This window comes from Megalobrama amblycephala, linkage group LG1 (genome assembly GCF_018812025.1).
Source record: "Megalobrama amblycephala isolate DHTTF-2021 linkage group LG1, ASM1881202v1, whole genome shotgun sequence".
Taxonomy (NCBI): Eukaryota; Metazoa; Chordata; class Actinopteri; order Cypriniformes; family Xenocyprididae; genus Megalobrama; species Megalobrama amblycephala.
In genome coordinates, this window is record NC_063044.1 from 68,598,245 (window position 1) to 68,619,920 (window position 21,676).

The 21,676-nt window shown below is 38.1% G+C and overlaps 1 protein-coding gene across 1 annotated transcript; it reads right to left on the reverse strand.

The window, feature by feature from the left end:
* Nucleotides 1–12,603: 12,603 nt before the first annotated feature.
* On the reverse strand, nucleotides 12,604–20,814 carry LOC125247147 (zinc-alpha-2-glycoprotein-like). Its single transcript, XM_048158360.1, has 7 exons — nucleotides 20,674–20,814; nucleotides 19,988–20,260; nucleotides 19,620–19,898; nucleotides 19,265–19,546; nucleotides 19,040–19,159; nucleotides 16,716–16,795; nucleotides 12,604–13,275 (listed from the first exon to the last, which is right to left on the reverse strand). The coding sequence occupies exons 1-7, from the start codon at nucleotides 20,750–20,752 to the stop codon at nucleotides 13,162–13,164; spliced, it is 1,227 nt and encodes a 408-aa protein (XP_048014317.1). The 5' UTR covers nucleotides 20,753–20,814; the 3' UTR covers nucleotides 12,604–13,161.
* Between the last annotated feature and the right edge of the window lie 862 nt (nucleotides 20,815–21,676).

Genomic DNA, 21,676 nt, shown 5'->3' on the forward strand with positions numbered 1-21,676 from the left:
TGAACCGGCAGCTCACAATCATCTGTCCTTTCTGGAGATAAACTGAAACTGAAAGCGTTGATTCACTCGCTCTCTCGCACACATAGTTGTATATATTTAGATATAAGAGCAATGATTGCTTATTGAGACAGCGCCAGTGTTTCTCTGGCTTTTAGAGCTGAATCGATCTTTTCAGTCCATGAACCACCTCTCACGGCATGGTTCAAGAACGGACACAAGCCAGGAACACATAGGAAAATTAACATAATAAATCATATTCACATCATTTATATCCACACGGGAACTGTGTCAGTGGAAAAGGGGTATGTGTGAATCTTCATCTGCTGTATCTGAATGTGTTTCTCTCAGGGATCCTGAATCTGCTGTCCAGAAGAAGCTCAGATCTGATGAATCTGATTCACTGAATCATACTGAATCTGAACAGATCAACGGCTCGTGTCCAGAGGATCATCCTGTCATCACACTGAACGTCATTCATTAATGGTTTCTGTGTGATATTTCACTTGCTGTAATTGTTACTTGTTCTGTCTAATATAATATGTAGCTGAAATAATGAGAAAGAAATCTGTTAAATTCTCCATTTATATAGCGCTTCACAATCTGATCAATTAAGATAATTAAGATTGTACTTTAGTTATGAAACAATTTTTATCACTTACTGTCAAGAAGAAAAATGAACCAACTGACCACATTAGTTTTGTTTTGAATTAAAGAGAAAATGAGCATTTCGTCATCATTTACTCACCCTCATGTTGATCCAAACCTGTGTGAGTTTCTCCTGCTTAACACAGAAGATATGTTGAAGAATGTCAGTAAGCAGACAGTTGATGTAACCATTGACTAATATAGGAAAAACAATACTGTATAAATCCATGTCTACAGTCAACTGGTTACCATGGACGAACTTCCTCGGCTAGTAGTTTTTGCTGTAGTAGCAAAAACAGAAATGGGAATTGTGAATATTTCACTGGTCTCTAAAACGTTGGTGTCATGCATGATGTTGGGTTCATGAGACGAGATTAACACTTTTTAAGAAAAGTGCAAAAATATATGACTAGAAATACAGTCTTTTGATATTTTTACAGTCAGATGTTTTAATGTACCCTATTATGTTTTTAGAATATTTCCTTTCATCCATTGTGTAATATTGGATAATATAATGTTTATAATATAATGTATATAGCTGTCTGTGAATGAAAACATTCAGTCAAAAGTGCACAATAAATAAAGCTATCGTCTCTCAAAAGACAGAATCGACTCTGAACCGCCTAAACGAATCATCATGAATTCGAATCCCACTTCCGTGACCTGCATATGTAACGCAGTAACACATTTGCATAATGCCTACCTATGATCTTCATTGGCTGCCCATGAACAACATCTCATTTGTATTTGACCTTTAAACACTGAATCTGGTCAAGAAGACTCTTTGTAAACACTTCCAAAGGATGAGGAAGAGTCCAGGGTTAAAATTACCACAGTGAATCAACAGAGCAGCTCGAGGAAAGGCAGGTTTAGAGAGAGTCCTTTGAGAATCATTGAAAAATCTGCTGATGTGCAGTGAGTTACAGGAGGACAATCACTGATGCTCGACATTTAAACTCTCCTGTCATAAAATCCTGTTTTTTACAACATCCATTGTAAAGTTTTATCTCTGTTATGATCTTTAATCATTCTAAAACACTTAATGTGAAAAATGCTGACTGTACAAAGACAGTGATATTCCAGGACCAAATTTATTCTGCAGCTTCAGGGTTGCCAACTCTCACGCATCTGGCATGACACTCACGCTTTCAGCATCAAGAGATGCTGAAAGAGAGAAGACGCAATCATCTGGATCAACATGCACATTGCCCAATTTCTATATCCTAATTATTATTAATGTAATTCATTTTTCCAGGAGCTCATTGTTTCTACCTTCAGTTAAACTGCTAACAGTGATGTAAATTAATTGCCTAAATTATTACAATATTTGCTAACTGTATTCTTTAAATTGTGATGTTGACATGCATTCTCTGTAAAGCTGCTTTGAAATAATATGTATCGTGAAAAGCGCTATACAAATAAATGTGAATTGAATTGAATTGAATCAATCTCACACTCTCACGCACACGCAAGAAATGTCACGCCAAAATCCATTTTTCTCCCCTCTCAATCCGTTACTTTCTGTTGATGACTAGACCACAGCGTATTAATGACAGGAGAGGAGTTTAAGGCCCACAGCTGTTACATCTCCCTACAACGTTCTCACTGCAGTATTCTCTGATCGTTGATTGGCTGAAAACCTTGCACCTGATACGTCAGTTGCGTGTGAGAAGTTCAGAGAGAGTTCGGAGCATAGGTTCGGAGACGGAGTCGGCACGTGTGAAGCCGCCTTTCCACTGCACACGACAAACGACAGCCGTTGGACTGGAAGTCATTCATTTCCAATGGAGAGTAGTAAGGGGGCTGCGTGGAGTTCCGATCATATGCGAATGCGGAAATTTCGGATCCAATTTGAGCTTCGGATGCATTGAAATATTTGAACTTCTGCGGCTAGACCGTATGCGACCGGCCGACCGGATATGATGTATTCTAATCAAAACGATGAGCGCGAAGTTAGAATTACCAATAGTTTAACACCTTAACGTTATGTAAACACTGTTTCTTTAAAATAGTGGTTATTAATAATTATGTAAAAAATATATATTTTATGATTATTAAACCAATTTTTACTTTGATTAGCTCTATAAAATATACTAGTATGTTTTTATTTCAGATGTATTGAGGGTCATTTGCTTTGTATGGATATATTCATACATGCATTAACGTTACAATCATTAAAATCGTTCAGTTTACCATGGTGGTTGCTGGATTGGAATAAGCCGAGGGTAACGGTTGCTTCACTACCAATTTCAAAGTTCTGTGCGACTGCCGCTAGGGGTCGAAATGAGACAATCGGATGCAAATGTCGTGTGCAGTGGAAAGGCGGCTTGAAAGTTTGGAAGACAATCAAGGTAAGCAAATAATAAAATGGTGAGCCTTGTCACTACAGACGTAGCCTTGTGTGGTATATTGAGATACAGGCATTAAAAGTAGATGGCGCTATAGTCTATCAGCTACATAGAAGACACGAGGATGAGTTCACAGGAAGAAGTGTATGAGAAAGTGGATGTGAAGTATGTAAATAAACGGTGTGAGCAGATTACTTGGCAGTAGTGAAGTTTATTACTGGGAAATATACAACATATTGGCGACGAGGATGGCCATGCTTGCGCTCTCGCCCCCTCCTGTTTTTTTGGATACTCCAGGTGAGCCGACTATACCGTTTAATTCATGGATTCGTATGTTTGATAACTACGTGACTGCACTGTCCGCGGAAGACGACTTACTTATTCATTGCTTAGGTACAGTACGGAGGGACAGAGGATTTTTTATACCCTCACGGTGGCTGATGACAAATATGAGACTGTGTTGACTGCTTTGCGAGCATTTTTTGTACAGAAAGTGAACGTAGTTGCTGAGAGAAATACATTTCGCCAGCGTGCTCAGAGACCTGGTGAGTCTATCGTGCAATATGTTGCAGCTTTGCGTGAACTGCTTGTGAACTGTGACTTTGGCACGCTCACAGATGATATGATTAGAGATCAGATCGTTGAGAAGACATGCACCCCTCGCATACGGGAACGTCTGTTGTTGGAAACGGATCTTACTCTGCAAAAGGCGATTACTATCGCAGGACAAATCGAGTCTGCAGTAGCTGAAGCTAAAGCTATGGAGCGCACTGACACTTCAGTAAACATGGTGCATACTGGCTCACGTGACGGAGCAAAACAGCGATGGCAACAGAGACCTGCTTCACGTAAGTCCGCAGTTTCTCATCAGAGAACATCAAATGAAACACAGAAAAAAATGGATGCAAAGACATGCTACCGTTGTGGCACTACATCGCATTTAGCAAACTACCCCAAATGCCCAGCTAAACAGTCAAAATGCAGACAGTGTGGTAAAGTTGGACATTTTGCTAGAGTTTGTCGGAGTTCTGCATCTACATGCGTTGTACAAGAAGTTGATGTGCCGGAGTTAACGGTCTTAAGCATTGAAATGCCACTGCCTGCAAAACGGAAGCATAATCTTAAATGTACTGTTTCTTTACATACTGTGGATGGAAATTCAATTGACACTGAACTGCTTGTGGATACTGGCTCAGCTGTTTCTATCCTCCCAGAGCATCTGTACCGACAGTACTTCTCGGATATTTCCCTTACTGTGCCTAATGTTCGTTTGGTGACATACATGCAAAAGACTATTCCAGTTTTAGGGTGCCTTACCATTACTGCCAGTTTTCAATGCCACTGTACGCAGGTTTCATTCTTCATTGTGCCAGGCGGAACACCATTACTTGGCATGGATCTCTTCACTGCTTTGCATCTGGATATAAGGAATGGATCAGTTGTATCTTCTGCAAAGAACGGGCAAGTTGCTGTAAACTTCACTGAGCCTTTGGGTTTGGCTGCTGGCTTCGTACATAAAGTAAATGTAGATTGCCGTTTGCTGTGAGAGATGCAGTTTCACAGGAGTTAAAGAGGCTGGAATCTGAAGGGATCATAGAAAAAGTGGAGTCATCCCCTTGGGTGTCGCCGGTAGTAGTCATCCAAAAGAAAACTGGAGGCATTCGACTTTGTGTTGATTTAAGAGAACCGAACAAAGCTGTTGTTATCGACAGTCACTCTTTGCCACACATCGAGGAGGTTTTTACAGAATTGCGTGGAGCTTCTATGTTCTCTACAATAGACCTCCAGAATGCATACCACCAAGTGACCCTGCATGAGGATAGTAGGGATCTGACTGCTTTCATCACCCATGATGGACTTTATCATTTCACACGGGTCCCTTATGGGCTGTCCTCAGCACCAAGTGCATTTCAAAGAATGATGTCTAAAATTCTGTCTGGTCTGGATGGCGTACAATGTTATCTAGATGACATCATTGTCTATGGTGAGAACCCAGAGGTACATGAGACACGACTTCAAGCCGTCTTACAACGGTTGCAAAGATGTGGTTTGAAACTTAACGTAGAGAAGTGCCGTTTCAGAAAAACTGAGCTCCCATTTCTTGGCCATGTTATTTCTGCTTCAGGTCTACACCCGAATCCTGATCATGTTATAGCTTTACAACAAGCACCTCCTCCTCATGATGCACAGTCATTGCATTCCTTTCTTGGACTTGCAGGATGGTATTCCAAATTCATCTCCAATTACGCTACATTAGTGGAACCGCTCCGTGCACTGCTTCGAAAGTCGACAGACTTTTGCTGGACTGATGAAGCCCAGGAACATTTCAGCCATCTGAAACATCTAATCACTGCTAGCCCAGCTCTTGCTTTATTTGATCCTTCTTTACCGACAACAGTCACTACGGATGCTTCAGATTACGGCATTGGTGCTGTGCTTACCCAGTGTCATGACACTACAGAAAGAACAGTTGCTTTTGCATCTAGAACATTGTCAGACTGTGAAAGAAAGTACTCGACAACAGAAAAAGAGGCTTTGGCATGTGTATGGGCGACGGAAAAATGGCGTACTTACCTTTGGGGCCGCCACTTTACTCTCTGCACCGACCACAGCCCTTTGTCTACTCTGCTTTCTACTAAAGGCCTTGGACGAGCAGGCATGAGGATTGCTAGATGGTCTGCACGCCTCTTATGTTTCAATTACAGTATGAAATACAAGCCTGGCAAAGACAATGTGACAGCTGATTGCCTGTCCAGACTTCCGCTTCCAGATTCTGAGCATAACCAAGAGCAGGAGCCTGAGTTGGTAGCTGTACTGTCTCCTGAATTTGCCGCTGTTACTTTACAGGAGCTTAAGTCTAAGTGTGATGCCTGTCCTATTCTTCAACAGGTTAAGGCTTGCATTGAAAAGGGGTGGCCTCGTAGCATGAAAAGCTCGGTCATTGCCCCTTACCATCTTCTTCAGAATGAGCTGTCTGTACATGCTGGCTACATAATTCGTGGCACACATCGAGTGATCATTCCAGAAGCGTTGCAATCAAAGTTCATCCAGCTGGCCCATGCCACTCATCAAGGAATGGTGCGCACAAAGCAGAGGTGGAGAGATTTGTACTGGTGGCCTGGTATGGACTGTCAAGTAGAAAATGCCATCAAATCCTGTTCCACCTGCCTCCAGCATGATAAAACTGCCAATACTCATGTAGCTCCACTCTGTCCTGTGCCGACTCCAACTACAGCTTGGGAAAAGCTGGCTATTGATATTGTTGGGTCCCTAAATAATGCTCCTCCATGTTGTCGCTTTGCTCTGACACTCATTGATTACTACAGTAAATGGTAAATTACTACGAGATTGCGTTTGCCCCTGACATTACGTCTGCGACTGTTGGGAAGTTCTTGTCTGCTGTATTCAGTCGTGAAGGGAATCCACTTGAACTTATAACTGACAATGGCTCACAATTCGTTTCGGGTGAGTTTGAGGCGTTCCTTGCAGACAGAGATATTAAACACTACCGTAGCTCTGTCTATTACCCACAAGCGAATGGTGAGATCGAGCGCTTTAACAGGGTTTTTAAAGACTGTTTACAGACCGCTAGCATTGAGGGTAAAGAGTGGAAAGCTTTTGTGACCGAATTCCTACATACATACAGAGCAACTCCACATGCTGTGACAAAACTGTCACCTGCTGAGCTTCTGCATGGTCGACAAATTAAGACAAAATTGCATGTGGGTGGTCTTCCATGTGTTTTGTTCTCCAATCCCAGAACAAAATGAAAGAGTATACGGATCGGCAACGCCATGCAAAATCACCAAAGATTCCAGTTGGTTAATTTGTGCGTATCAGGAAGCCTGGAATCATTAAGAAAGGACATTCCAAGTTTACTGACAAACCAGGGCCTAGATCAGGACGCAGACAAACTGGCTAAACCGACCGTCTGCTAGCCGCCTCACGTCACAGAACTCAGATAATTCACAGCACATAGAAACTCTTTCACCTAGATATTATCACATAGAGACTGTGTCTGTACCTCAAACTAGTAAATACAAAAAACTTCCGAAACCTTTTAAGGGTAAAAATTTAATTGATGTTCAAAAAATGAAAATCACAGATAAATCAGATAAACAAATGATAAAGCTTGGGTTACTGAATATTAGATCTATTTCTTCAAAAGCACTTATTGTAAATGAAATTATCACAGACAATAAGCTAGACTTGCTGTGTTTTACAGAAACCTGGCTAAAACCAGACGATTACATTATTTTAAATGAGTCTAGTCCTCAAGGTTATGACTATCGACACAATCCTCGACAGAAAGGCAAAGGGGGAGGTGTTGCTGTAATTTATAGTAATATATTCAGAATCATTCAAATCAATTTCAAATATAATTCCTTTGAAGTGATGGTGCTTTATGTAACATTATGTAAGTTGACATTTGTGCTGGCTACTGTATACAGGCCACCAGGGCACCATACTGACTTTATCAAAGAATTTGCTGATTTTCTATCAGAGTTAGTACTGGCTGCGGATAAAGTCCTTGTTGTTGGTGATTTTAATATCCATGTAGATAATAATAAAGACACATTTGGATTGGCATTTGCAGACATTTTAAACTCTATTGGAGTTAGACAACACGTGTCAGGACCCACTCATTGTTGTAATCATACTTTAGATCTAATACTGTCGCATGGAATTGATATTGATGCTGTTGAAATTCTACAGCAGAGCGATGATATATCAGATCATTATTTAGTCTCGTGTATAATACAGTTAGCCAAGGCTACAAAACCACCACCCAGCCATAAATATGGTAGAACCATCACTTCTACCACTAAAGATTGCTTTATAAATAATCTCCCCGAGCAGTTTCATCGCCTTAGTATACCTGACAACTTAGAAGAACTCGATGCTGCAACAGAAACTATTGGCTCTCTCTTTTCCAGTACATTAGATGCAGTCGCTCCTTTACGTCTAAAGAAGATTAAGGAAACTAATCCAACGGCGTGGTATGATGAGCACACTCGGGCTCTAAAACGAGCTGTGAGAAAAGCTGAACGTAGTTGGAAGAAAACAAAACTAGAAGTTTTTCGCCTTTCGTGGAAAGAAAAAATGATTGAGTACAGAATGGCTATAAGAAATGCTAGATCTACTTATTTTTCAAATCTCTTAATAGAAAACAAACATAATCTTAGGTATTTATTTGACACAGTGGCTAAATTAACTAGAAACAGAGATTCAACTGCTGACGTTTCCAAAGAGCACAGCAGTAATGACTTTATGAACTTCTTTACTTGCAAGATTGACAATATTAGAGAGAAAATTATAAACATGTCTACAGTTTCGCTTCAGACAGTGCACTGTAGTGTCCCTGAGGTAAAACTAGAATCATTCGCCGCTATAGCAGAGGAAGAATTATCTAAACTTATCAAATCATCAAAATCAACAACATGTATGTTAGACCCAATGCCGACTAAACTACTGAAAGAAATGCTTCCAGAGGTCGTAGGTCCACTTCTTGATATAATTAATTCATCTTTAACACTAGGATACATGCCAAAAACTTTTAAGCAGGCTATTATTAAACCTCTTATTAAAAAACCTCAACTAGATCCGAGAGATTTAGTAAATTACAGGCCAATCTCGAATCTACCTTTTCTGTCAAAGATACTAGAAAAGGCAGTTTCAACACAACTGTGCTCCTTTTTAGAAAGAAATGGACTCTGTGAGGATTTCCAGTCAGGATTTAGACCATACCATAGTACTGAGACTGCTCTCATTAGAGTTACAAACGATCTACTCTTATCATCCGATCGTGGCTGTATTTCTCTATTAGTGTTATTATATCTCAGTGCTGCTTTTGACACTATCGATCACAACATTCTTTTAAAAAGACTTGAAAACTATATTGGCATTAGTGGAATTGCTTTGGCATGGTTCAAATCTTACTTATCTGACCGTTATCAGTCTGTAGTAGTTAATGAAGAGATGTCGTATCGATCACAAGTTCAATATGGAGTACCACAAGGCTCAGTACTAGGACCGTTGCTTTTCACTCTGTACATGCTGCCCTTAGGAGAGATAATTAGGAAGCATGGTGTTAGTTTTCACTGCTACACTGACGATACTCAGCTCTATATTTCCTCGTGCCCTGACGAAACCTACAAATTCACAAAACTAACAGAATGCATAGCTGACATTAAAAACTGGATGACAAGAAATTTCTTATTATTAAATTCAGAAAAAACTGATATCCTAATCTTTGGACCAAAAACTTCCTCCTTCCAACACTTGACGGGTGCTCCATTAAATCTTCGTCCTCAGTTAGGAACCTGGGTGTGCTCTTTGATACCAATCTTTCATTTGAAAGTCATGTTTCTAGTATCTGTAAAACCGCCTTCTTCCATCTAAAAAATATATCTAAATTACGACATATGCTCTCAATGACAAATGCGGAACAGTTGGTTCATGCATTCATGACCTCAAGACTAGATTACTGTAACGCTCTACTGGGTGGTTGTTCTGCTCGGCTTTTAAACAGACTACAGTTGGTCCAAAATGCGGCAGCTAGAGTTCTTACTAGAACCAGAAAGTATGACCATATTAGCCCAGTTCTGTCAACATTACATTGGCTCCCTATTAAACATCGTATAGATTTTAAAATCTTGCTACTTACTTATAAAGCTCTAAATGGTTTAGCTCCCCAATATCTAAGCGAGCTCTTGGTGCATTATAGTCCTTCACGTCTATTGCGATCTCAGAATTCAGGCCAGTTGATACTACCCAGAATATCAAAATCAACTGAAGGCGGCAGATCCTTTTCCTATTTAGCACCTAAACTCTGGAACAATCTTCCTAGCATTGTTCGGGAAGCAGACACACTCTGTCAGTTTAAATCTAGACTAAAAACACATCTCTTTGCTCTTGCATACACATAACACATTATCAATACATTGACATTTTTCAAATCCGTTAAAGGATTGTTACGCTGCAATAATTAGGTCGGCCGGAACCGAGAACATTTCTATAACACTAGATATACCTGTACATCAGAATAAGAATGGCATCTACGCTAATATCAGTCTCTCTGCTTATCCTGAGGTTTTCCGGGTGCTGGATCCAGGCCGTATCCAGATCAGATGGAGAACCTGTGTCTGGACCTGACTACAACGTAGCCCAGGAGACAATGGGCCTACAGATCCAGTTCTGGCTGCATCTATAATTCAGATTTTTAAATCTCCGTATCCGCTTACATATATTTATATATAATCTATTTTTAATCTCTATAATAAAAATGTATAATTCAGATTTTGATCTCCATATCCATTTACATATATTACATATATCTTCCAAGGGGTTTTTTCCCTCCTAGGACTTTTTTTCCCAGTGTTAGCACGCTGGGTTTTTCTCCTAAGGGGTTTTTTCCACCCCTGGGAGTCAGCCGACATTGGCTTAATGTAGCACCATCTTGTATATGTTACATATTACCACGCTTGCTTGTACAGCTAATTTTTAACCACTTCTCTTTTTTCTGTGCTTCTAACATGTAAAGCTGCTTTGAAACAATTACCAATTGTAAAAAGCGCTATATAAATAAATTTGACTTGACTTGACTAGAATATGTGACATAATTTTCACATATGGTTAACTAAGAACTCCATACCGGTATTCTAATTTAATGTGATGTATACCAAAATTGAATTATGTTTCTAACACTTAATTTCTTTGAATAACTTTTATGAGAAAAATTGAATAGAAAATACTCATAGGTACATGTCGAAGACATGTAAAAGCCAAGTGGTCAAACACAAATTTGTTAAAGGTGCTAAAGAGGTTCTTTTTGTCGACTGAGTTTTGAAATGAGCGCATGGGTAAGAACAACCCCCCTCCTTCACAGCTCATTTAGAGGGAACGCCTCCCAAAACTCGTGCACGAGTATTGGAACACGAGTGTTTACCACCGGCATTCGCTGTGTTATTAAGCCGGGCACACATTTATCGACTAGCTAAAACATTCTGACTATGCTCAACATACAGCGATTGTTTCCTGCTCCTGAAGCAGATTTATATACTTTCACATGGAATTTGAACACCGAATGTAATCGCAGACTGAACGCAACTGGCTCTGACTGGACGCGTTTGAGCGCAATCAGTCATAAGTATCAATTTACATTCATAACTGGCCTTACAATCGTTAAGTGTGTGCGCAGCTTTAAGACAAAATGACTTAGTGGATTCATTATGTCGGACTCACCGCAGGTAACTCATAATCTGCAGTTGTTACTCCTGTCTCCTGACAAAAACATTGCATGCAGCGCCTATGGAGTGTGGAAAGTTACTGGAGCGCGCAGCCGCGCACGTCTCTCACATGGATCGTCATGGCAGTGATTGACAAGCCAGAGGGTGTATTTAAGGCCCTACCTCGTGCACAGATGATGTATATTAATATTATTACTTTCAGTGCACCTAATAAATAGTCTTTTATCAGTTAGTAAAGACAGTTTCAAGTAATATTGCAAAAATGTATAAAACAAAACATCCTCTTTACCACCTTTAAACTTTATTTTTTATATACAGAAAAACACTTATTTTACAGGTATTTCCTGAATTATTACAATAACTAAACAGAGCGTCTCTCACAAGGAACGTCATGGCAGTGATTGACAAGCCAGAGGGCCAATCCGCGCACGTCTCTCACAATGGCAGTGATTGACAAGCCAGAGGGCCAATCGTTTACGCGATGATCGCGTAAACGATTGGCTGATGTTTTTAAGGCCCTACCTCGTGCACAGATGATGTATATTAATATTATTCCTTTCAGTGCACCTAATAAATAGTCTTTTATCAGTTAGTAAAGACAGTTTCAAGTAATATTGCAAAAATGTATAAAACAAAACATCCTCTTTACCACCTTTAAACTTTATTTTTTATATACAGAAAAACACTTATTTTACAGGTATTTCCTGAATTATTACAATAACTAAACAGAGCGTCTCTCACAAGGAACGTCATGGCAGTGATTGACAAGCCAGAGGGCCAATCCGCGCACGTCTCTCACAATGGCAGTGATTGACAAGCCAGAGGGCCAATCGTTTACGCGATGATCGCGTAAACGATTGGCTGATGTTTTTAAGGCCCTACCTCGTGCACAGATGATGTATATTAATATTATTCCTTTCAGTGCACCTAATAAATAGTCTTTTATCAGTTAGTAAAGACAGTTTCAAGTAATATTGCAAAAATGTATAAAACAAAACATCCTCTTTAGCACCTTTAAGTTCAAAATACTTAGAAGTCTGATGCAAATAGTTGCCTCAATTTTTTTGAGTAAAACCAAGGCAAGATTTTTTTACAGTGTTGATATCAACAATTGAATTTGAATGGCAGCCTATGGTGACATTTCACTAGTGAAAATACAATTACAGATATCAAGAATTTTTATTTTTTATTAGTGGAAATTCAAATGTTGATATCAAGAATTAACATTGTTACTAGTGGTACTAGTGGAAATGTAATTGCTGATATCAACAACTGAATTGTTTTTATAAATAACTGAATTGTTGATATCAAGAATTCATGTGAATAAAAGTCAAAACGGCTTGCCATAGGCTGCCATTCAAATTCAATTGTTGAAGAAATAAGTATTGATTACTTACTAGTTGAAATTCCAATTATACATATCAGAAATACAATTCAAACTAGTAAAAATGTGAATTTTTGATATCAATAATTACACTGCAGCTACATTCCTGCAGGATCTTGTGCTCATCCACTACAAATCACTGTTAGCTCAATGTCACTGTCTCCACCCATGTGTGCTGTTGGCTTTCATCAAAATTCCAATGTTGATCCAACATACATTAAACACTGAAATGTCAATCTCAACCAAAATGATGGTTTGGATCAAAACATGGTATCTGGGTATTTACTACAACCAGAGCTGACCAATGTGCTTTACAACAAAATGACTAAAAACACCAATAACACAAAAGGTAAAAATATAAATCAATAAAAAAAACAAAAATAAAAATACATTACAAAATAAACATGCAGCAAACATACAAAATATTTTCATTACATTCATGAACACTTCACTCTGAACAAATGACACCAGTTTAACAGAAAAATTAAGGCATAGTCACCCTTTAAAAAAAGAATATTCAATTTACATTGTCTTCTTAGTATGGACTGTCGTTTAAAGCATTAGCTGTTAAACGGCTGTTGTCTTTAGGGTTATGGCCCATCTTTTTTAGTAAATCCACAGCTATCAGTCCTTCATTATTGTCCTCATCCTGGAACACAGACAGAAATTGTTATGTTATTTATCACTGGGATTTGTTAAATAAAACTAAACTAAAACTTAATTACCAGATTTAGGCTCAAGTATTTGCCATGTTACACCATCCCAATTGAAATCAATGGATTCCCAGTGTTCCCCAATGTAGTTCACTCCAAATTGTAGGGACACTTAATATAGCTAGGCTTTGAGGATAGACTTACAATCTTTACAGTGCCATGCACTGAATAAAGGCACTAGATCACAGTATTTTCATAATTCACAACTACCAAAACTGTCATGGAGATTTTGTATACAAAAAGTCTTTCTGAAGAAAACGTCTTTCTTTCAGTAGACAAAACAATCGGTATGTTGTTAAACAACAAGACAATCTATCGAACGCACTGTACTTTATTCCCTCACAGCCTTGTTTTCATTCCTGTCAAAAACATGGCGCTATCCTGATTAAGGTCTATATGTTTACTTTTGTCTTTTACTGAAACTCACTTTTGTTCACATCCAGGTGTATGCAATCAAACCTTTGCAATTCTTCAAAAATGCCTGCAAATTTTTCAAATGCAGCTTGTCTGCTCTGCACCTGGTTTCCTTTCTGTACTAGTTAAAAACACTATCAACCCTTACGGAAAAAATATAAATATATATATGGGAATATACTGCAAAATGTAATGCAAGATATTACATAATACATTTCCATATATGGGAAACTAGTGCTTATATTTTTCAATATACTGCAGTATATGGATTTATATGTATGGCTATTGATACATATAAATAGCATTACATGTAATATTAATAAAGTTTTATACTTTATTGTGTACATATATTGCACATACATGTTTCCATATAAATGTGAATGCATGTACACACATTCACAGAATGATTTACAGCAGATTTCTACTTCCCAGCATGCTTTGCTTGTGAGACCGTGGCTGCGTTCCACGCCAGTTTTAGACACGCACTCGCAAACTTCCCTAAACACTTCCCCTTGGGGGAATCCATGCTGCCATTTTGAAGTGCGTTCCACTTCGTGAAGTGACGTCACCGCATATCGCGTTTATTTTACCCCACCACAAACAACTCTATGATATATTAATTATTTTTTTAAACATTTAAAACACACATATATACATATAGAATGCTGTATTAAACAGTTTTGTAAGGGGAAAAAATAAATAATAAATCAGCTCCATTGCAGATTCAAGTGATCAAGGGCTCAGGACGTTCCAGTTCAGCCCATTGCAAAGGTTCTGCCAGAAGTGGGCACTCGTGCAACGTAAGCAATGACGTACATCCGAGTCAACGAGACCGAGTGAAGTTAGCGAGGGAAGGGCATTTAAAAAACGAACTGGGGTGCTTCTCAATATCCCTCCTCGTTTCCTCGCTCCTCCGTCCTCCATCCTATGACCCGGAAAACGATCGAGCTGAAGTGACGCTAAAGGGAGCGAGGATATAATTTCACTTGATTCAGTTCCTCCGTCCTCGCATCTTTTCCTTGCATCCTTCCCTCGACTCCTTAAGGGGTGGAGCTAAGACGCAAGGAAAGGAAGCGAGGAAAGGAAACGAGGAGGCACAAATAAGAATTGAGAAGAACCCCTGGAATGCAGCCCGACGTAACGTGTGAAAAGATAATAGAATCCATTATAATCAGTGATTTAAGCTGCGTCCGAAATCACATACTACATTTGAATTTAAATTTACTTCACGACCATTGCAAAAGTATATTCTATATAGTACGAATGCGTGTAGTATGAATGGATTTGGACGTACTACATCCACCATTTTGTTACATGACCTACCACCGTCAGTTACGTCCCTTCAACTCCATTCACAAATCCTCATCGTATGCACACTTCAGAACCTCGCCGGAAGTGGTAAGTCATCCAGGTACTTTTCGCCTACTGTTTTTTTTTATTTTCTCAAATAAAATTAATTTGGGCCTACTACTCTGTTCGCATACTCTTTTTTACTTTTCGCATCCAAAATACTTCTTTACCATTGTAAGAAATTGTAGTCTGCCTCGATCCAGTTCCACTCCAAAGTTTTTTAGAATGAGCTTCCCCAAAATCTTAATTATCATAGAGAAGAAGAAATAACTGGTAATTGTTTATGTAATTTTTGATCAAATCCTGGCATGGTACAATTGTAGAATGGGAATGGGTGTGGGACACAGGGAACCACTCAGACAATGAGGTGTCACAACTTCATTAACATCGACCACAGCTGGTAAAACTGAAACTACATTTACATGAAGAGTTGAACTTCAGGATAAAAGGTTTGAGATTTGGATGTTCTGGGTTCATTGACTCTGTGAACCCAAGGTGTTACTTGCTGCACTGCTACGCCAATAAACTTCTTCATCGAGATCTTCAACTTTATTTTTCTACAACATAGAGTAAAGAAGTATTTTGGATGCAGCACGACACGACACGACAACAAATTCCTGACTGTAAACGGATTCCCTGTTCTGTTTCTGACATAGTTCAAGTGCTTTGCAACGGTCAGTTTGTCGCGCTCAGTGTAGACAGCTTTTAGCTGTTGCGGCGCGAAAATGTTGCGTCTGGTGTAAACATGGTGTGCCTGTTAAAAGAGAGTAAATGTTAAAATTAAGTGTTATTTCATGTGTTTTGCCCGATATTAATATAGGGGGAGCTCTGTTAGTATTTAATGTTCTATTATTTTGACATTTAAAAGGTTATTTTTCTGGTATGTGTGAGTTTTTGGGGTTATCATTGTGCTGAAGTGTAGAGCCCGAAGTTAGTGCCATGTGTTACTTTATTTAAAAAGTAAAAGCTGTGCACTCTTCAGCACAATGATAGTCTCTCTGCTAAATACTTTAGTACATACAGGTGTGCTTGTGCTCTTGTTAACTAGCTTGAAAATATAAAACATTTAAAATGTAAATAATTAAATAGTATCAGAAATCTATTGCATAATATATTTTTCTATATATGTTTTAAACATGAGTAAATATTTATCCAATTACACATGCAGTGCCATATCTGATCACATATCAATCTACATATTATGAAGTATATTACTGAATATAAAATTACATACATTATGATATATTAGTAAATATATTCTCACATATTTTTCATTATATGAAAAGCAGCAATTCCTTATGTATTATTCAATATACTGCAATATATTAACAGAATATATTATTCTGTATATTTTTAAATATACTCTTATAATATTTAATATATTTATCATTCATATATAGGGAAATATATTTTCTTTCCGTAAGGGAAAAGGCTAAGCATATTGCTGTCTTTGACCCATAATGGTGGAATCAGCTTGACTTGAGCAGAAATGTCCCTATCTTCAGTGTAGTTGACCATTACAGTCTCAAACATTAAAAAACAAAGCAGCTGTGAAAAAAAAAGAAAAGAAAAAAACAAAACAGCACTGATATTCCATTTAAAATATAATTACCTCTTGGGAAGTGTGCTCCTGTGAGCTTCTGGCCCTGCTGTCTGATGTTTCACTACCAGTGTATTGTCCTGTAGGAGAAACTGTGAAATGTCAAAGTTAGGGCAGTTTCTAGCCTTTTTGGCACCCTAGGCGACATTTCTATTACCACCAAAACCCCCCTATTACCTGTGGATCTTTTTCACCTACAGTTGCAATCAGACATGAAATTAGTACATAACATTTTAAACTATTCTATAGCCAAAGCTTTAAACAAGAAGAGATGTAAATTGTAAGTTTGTGCTTTAAAAACTAAAGGGCATTGTACATTTTTAAAAAATATTATTTTCACTAATGTATGAATAACTATTAACTAAACCAGGGGTGATTAATAGTGCTCCTAGAGGGTCAGAGATTATCTCCAATTGGCTCCAACATACCTGCTTTAAAGTTTCTAGTCATACCAGTGATACTATGATTGTAGTGATACTAAAGATACAAAACTTTACAGAACGGTGGCCCTTCAGGAGAAGGATTGGACACAGTTGATCTAAAAGCACTGGGACAGAATGACATTTAACCCATTATAATCTTCTCTAAATTAGGGGCCAAGCACCAATGGTGCATAGGCACCTACTGTATCTGTTAGTTTTCTTCTTCTTCTTACGCTCTAGTTGTCTATGGCAGCCCATAGAACCGCTTGTAGAAAAGTTATGAAATTTGGCACACAGATAGAGGACAGTCTCAACATTAACCATGGCAAGTTTGGAGTTTCGGACTCCCACAAACAAACCATAGTTGCTAAAAACAAAACACTTTCCCTCCTAGATTGTTGGTTCAATTTTCTCCTAATTTGAATCAGATCATCTTAAGAACATGCCAGCAAAAAGTTAATGGATTTTGTGTCGATAGATTCAAAACTGCATCTGAGGCTGTATCTCTGCAAAGCTTTGACATACTGACACCAAAATGTATGTGTCATGGTCACCTCACACTGACCACACCACATCAATTGAATATTGGTCAAAAGTTATAAACCATTAAGTCACGTTATTAGTGATTGTATTCATGATTTTCAACCATTTTTGATAAAATCAACTTAAAATGCCGTTACTTACTACTGCAGTTAATACTGCTGCTATGCTTAGCTTCTCATTTTGCCTCTGGTGTGCTTGGCCCTTTAATTGCTGCTTGCAACTATATTTTAGTAACATGTTTCTCATTGAAGCAATAAATTAAAAGTTGTTGTTACGTTCCATGTATGTTTTGTATTTTGTTTGTTTTTTCCCTCTCTTGTTATCTTGCTTTCGAGGTATTCTTAGGTTGATCGTATTGGACCGGAGAACTGTCAATCATCTTGGTGACCAGCGTTCCGCCAATCTGTGGGGTTGCTAATGGTTTAAAAAGGCTGTGGTAGCGTTACTGCTGCAGTGAGCATTTTGACTTCAGACCTCACTCACCTTCCATGCCTTTGTCATGCTAGAAGCCAGCCAGCTTGTCTTTGAGCTGTTCACTTAGTCTGTGGTTTACTGGGAATGTTTTTCTGTAAGTTTGTTTGTGATTAGACACACTTGTGTATTAGTTAACCTGTTAACTGTTAACTAGAGAAAGAGCGTGCTTCAACTTTCACATGTTCAGTGTATGTGCGTATTCATGTAGATGCTCGTATGAATTTCTTTGTTATTGCCCATCTCACAGAACTCTGCATTGACCACTCGATTCGATCTTGATTGACAAATATGAGCCCTTTTGTGATGTACAAACCTACCTAGTGTTCATTTCAATTCCACTGATAACTAACTTGTTAATTCTGATGTATGTGACTTTGGCCTGAAACTAGGCTAGTACAAGCTAGTACTTGTAATGTTAGTTAGTGTGTGGGTGTTCGCCTCTATTGTATTTTTGTTTATTTGCAGTATAGTTTACTTAAGGCGTTGCTTGAGGTTTCATTTCTACATTTTTCTTTTGATAGTCAGTTTTAGGGGTTTGGCATTAGTTAATGGGTTTTTGTTTTATTATTTATTTTATTTAGCGACACCCTCGTTTTTTTTTTACTTTATTGACTCCCTCACACCGCAACAGATGCATCTCACTTAAATATTGCATTCATTCCATTTAATATTCTTATGTACATAACAGTTGTTTCAAACCTGTATGCTGAATTTTGTTTCAAGTGGAACTCAAAAGCAGACTTTTGGGGTAAATATTTGGGTAAATGATTCATTCTCTACACTGCTTGTCCTATGTAGAGTCACAGGAATGCTGACGTCTATCCCAATATCTCAAGCCATTACAATAAAAAACAAAAACAAGAATGTGTGAATCATTGTGAACTGGTCACTACTCACCAATAATTCCTTTTCTTTTTATGTAAACCACAACAAATACCAGAAGGGAACCTGCAATCACTGGTGGAATCACAACTGTGAGTGTGACAATCTCTGGTGACCAGTCCTGGTATTGTCCATCTATAAAAATGCAATAAAGGGGAAAATGGAAATTGACATCTTAAATTTATTTTTATTCCAATACCAAATGATGTTTCTGTCTCTATGTTTAAATGCTTCAATTACCCCATTTGATGATAATTGGTTCTTTGAGGGTTCTGTGAGCAGAAAAACAATCATATTCTGCTTTGTCATCCTTACTGATGTCTGCACTCTTTCTTATCTGGAGGGTTTCATCATGGTTTGGACGAACTCCTGTGGATTTAATCTCATTTTCAGGCAGAGGTTCACGATATTTCCTAATGGTTAATGTCACATCTCTGGGGTAGAAGCCGGTGGCCAGACAGGTAAGTTTCAGCTTGGTTTCATTTTTGGATTTCCTTGCAAACACATGAACACCTGGAGGAGCTGAAAACACAGGAATCAGTTTATCAATCATCTGCAAATTAACAACAAATACAGATACTGTACATTTACTCACAGGCTTTTCTGAACTCATCATATGCATATTTTATGAATTTGTTAAGCCAGTCCACACACTCTTCATTCAGGTACTTTGTCGTGTGTTGGTCTAAGATCGGCAAATTGTCCCATTTTCTCTTGGTTGGTAGAGCTGCTTCAACTGGAGTGACCCATTGAGACTCTTTATCATCAAAAGACAGAAAGTTTTCTCCATCATAGCCATACTCATCAATGCTTTTTGTTTCTTTTACCTGCTGTTCAATTTCACAACCGTGTCTCCACTGAAGAACATGAAGATCTGAAATGGAGATGGTTATAAAACAATAATAAAATTATAATATGATGAATTTATGTATGTTCAAGTTGAAGTGTATGAATGTTTCTCACCTGATGTATTGTGTCTCATTCGGTACATCAGAATGTGGATATTGTCATTAATCCACTGTTCCTTATTCCTTCTAGACTGGGTGCCTTTTTCCCAGTAATCCTCTGGCAGTTTCTCTCTCATCCAGTGTTGTTTTGGAATCTTTCTCTTTTCTTCACTATCATAATAGTCGATCTGTCTGTCATCTAGCAGACCCATAGCAGTGAATTTATAGATGCCCGGCCGATCCACAGATTTGGACAAACCAGTGTAAATGTAACACAATGAGTGTTTCTCTACAATGAAGAGCATTAAAATGTGAATTAAACTATTAATTGTTTTCAATGTGATAAAAGTGTTACATTCTTGGAGGAGAAAGCAGTTAAAACAACATACAGGTTAACTCTCAAATCATTTCAGCTACAACCAAATATGCTGAATCTCTTATGATAATATAAGAATCTAGACCTGTTCTCTGGGAGATGGCAGCAGCCTAGTTACCAAAACCTTTATCATGTGATTTCAGATTTGTGATTTTGACAAGGTTACAATATTATTCGTGGACAGATAATTAACAAAATTCTTACATTTAATAGCTTTCTTATACAGCATAAATGTGTAATTTGTTTTCAATTATGTTCTTATAAATACGTCAAATGGTTCAGTTTAAAAGCTACTTTCACTTTCGTTTTCTTATTGTTTTATTTACCTGCTTGAATCGAAGGCGAAGTCCTATAAAGAAGAAAAACACAAAGTATAGCAAATATTGTCGCGACACGTGTGTCCATGATTGAAAAGCCATGAGTGAATTTTATTGGTGTTTACATCGTTCCCTCACGCCCGAACGCAGAAAATGAAAAGTCGAAACTGGTTGCAGAAAATTGTGAATGGTCTATAACCAATTAGAAAATAGAACGACGTTATCATCCGTATCTAGGCGGAAGTAGTGAAGCATTTAATGTTATTCCCTTGAGAAATAATTTGATTTCATTAATTTAATGCTGCTATAACGTACTGGTGTAAAAATATTGTAGCAAGTCTAAAGAGTGTTTTATGTTCTGTTCGGATAAATCTAAGTGCATGTATGTTCTTTTCCTGTGTTATGTGTTCAGCTTGTGTGGGGCTTTAAGGGGTGGGAGGTTCTCCTGAAAGAGAGCCTGCGTGGTGTTGTGTGGGCGGGGTTCTGGGGAAAATGTTCCAGAAGTTTGTTCGCTGTCTGTGAGGCAGGAGCATCGGCCAAACAGGTGCTCATCCTAATAAAAGAAGACTAAGCTGTTAAGTGAGTCTCATCATTTCCTCCGTTCGTTACAATATATTTTTGTATGCGACAGTCTTGTTGTGCAATAACGAGATGAATGATGACAATGTTTAGGATGCACGATTTATTAAAACTATTTAAAAATCATAATACAGCATTACATAATGATATTCTTAAATCTATGCTGACAGGATAATACATCAGTAAAAGTTTAAACCCTCGCTCTGTCTTTGCATGTTTGATGTCCACAAATTCTTCCTGAAGAAATTGCAGTGGCTGTAGCATTTCTATCATAAAGAAGTGGCCGAATATTGTTATTTAACTAATAATATATTTTTAATTACGGTGGTTGGCTTTGATAGTGGATTTGATCGTGCTGTGTAACCACAAAAAATCAGCAGGCTTTTGGCACCCTCTGCAGGCATTTGTTATAATACTAATAACATTTCGGGGG

Excerpts from the sequence above, each read along its gene's own strand:
- LOC125247147 (XM_048158360.1), bottom strand. The coding sequence starts at position 20,752 with ATGGACACACGTGTCGCGACAATATTTGCTATACTTTGTGTTTTTCTT. Across the intron at positions 19,899-19,987 it reads AATGAGACACAATACATCAG|ATCTTCATGTTCTTCAGTGG; the intron begins GTGAGAAACATT and ends TCTCCATTTCAG. Across the intron at positions 16,796-19,039 it reads AAAAAGAAAAGGAATTATTG|TTTCTCCTACAGGACAATAC; the intron begins GTGAGTAGTGAC and ends GACATTTCACAG.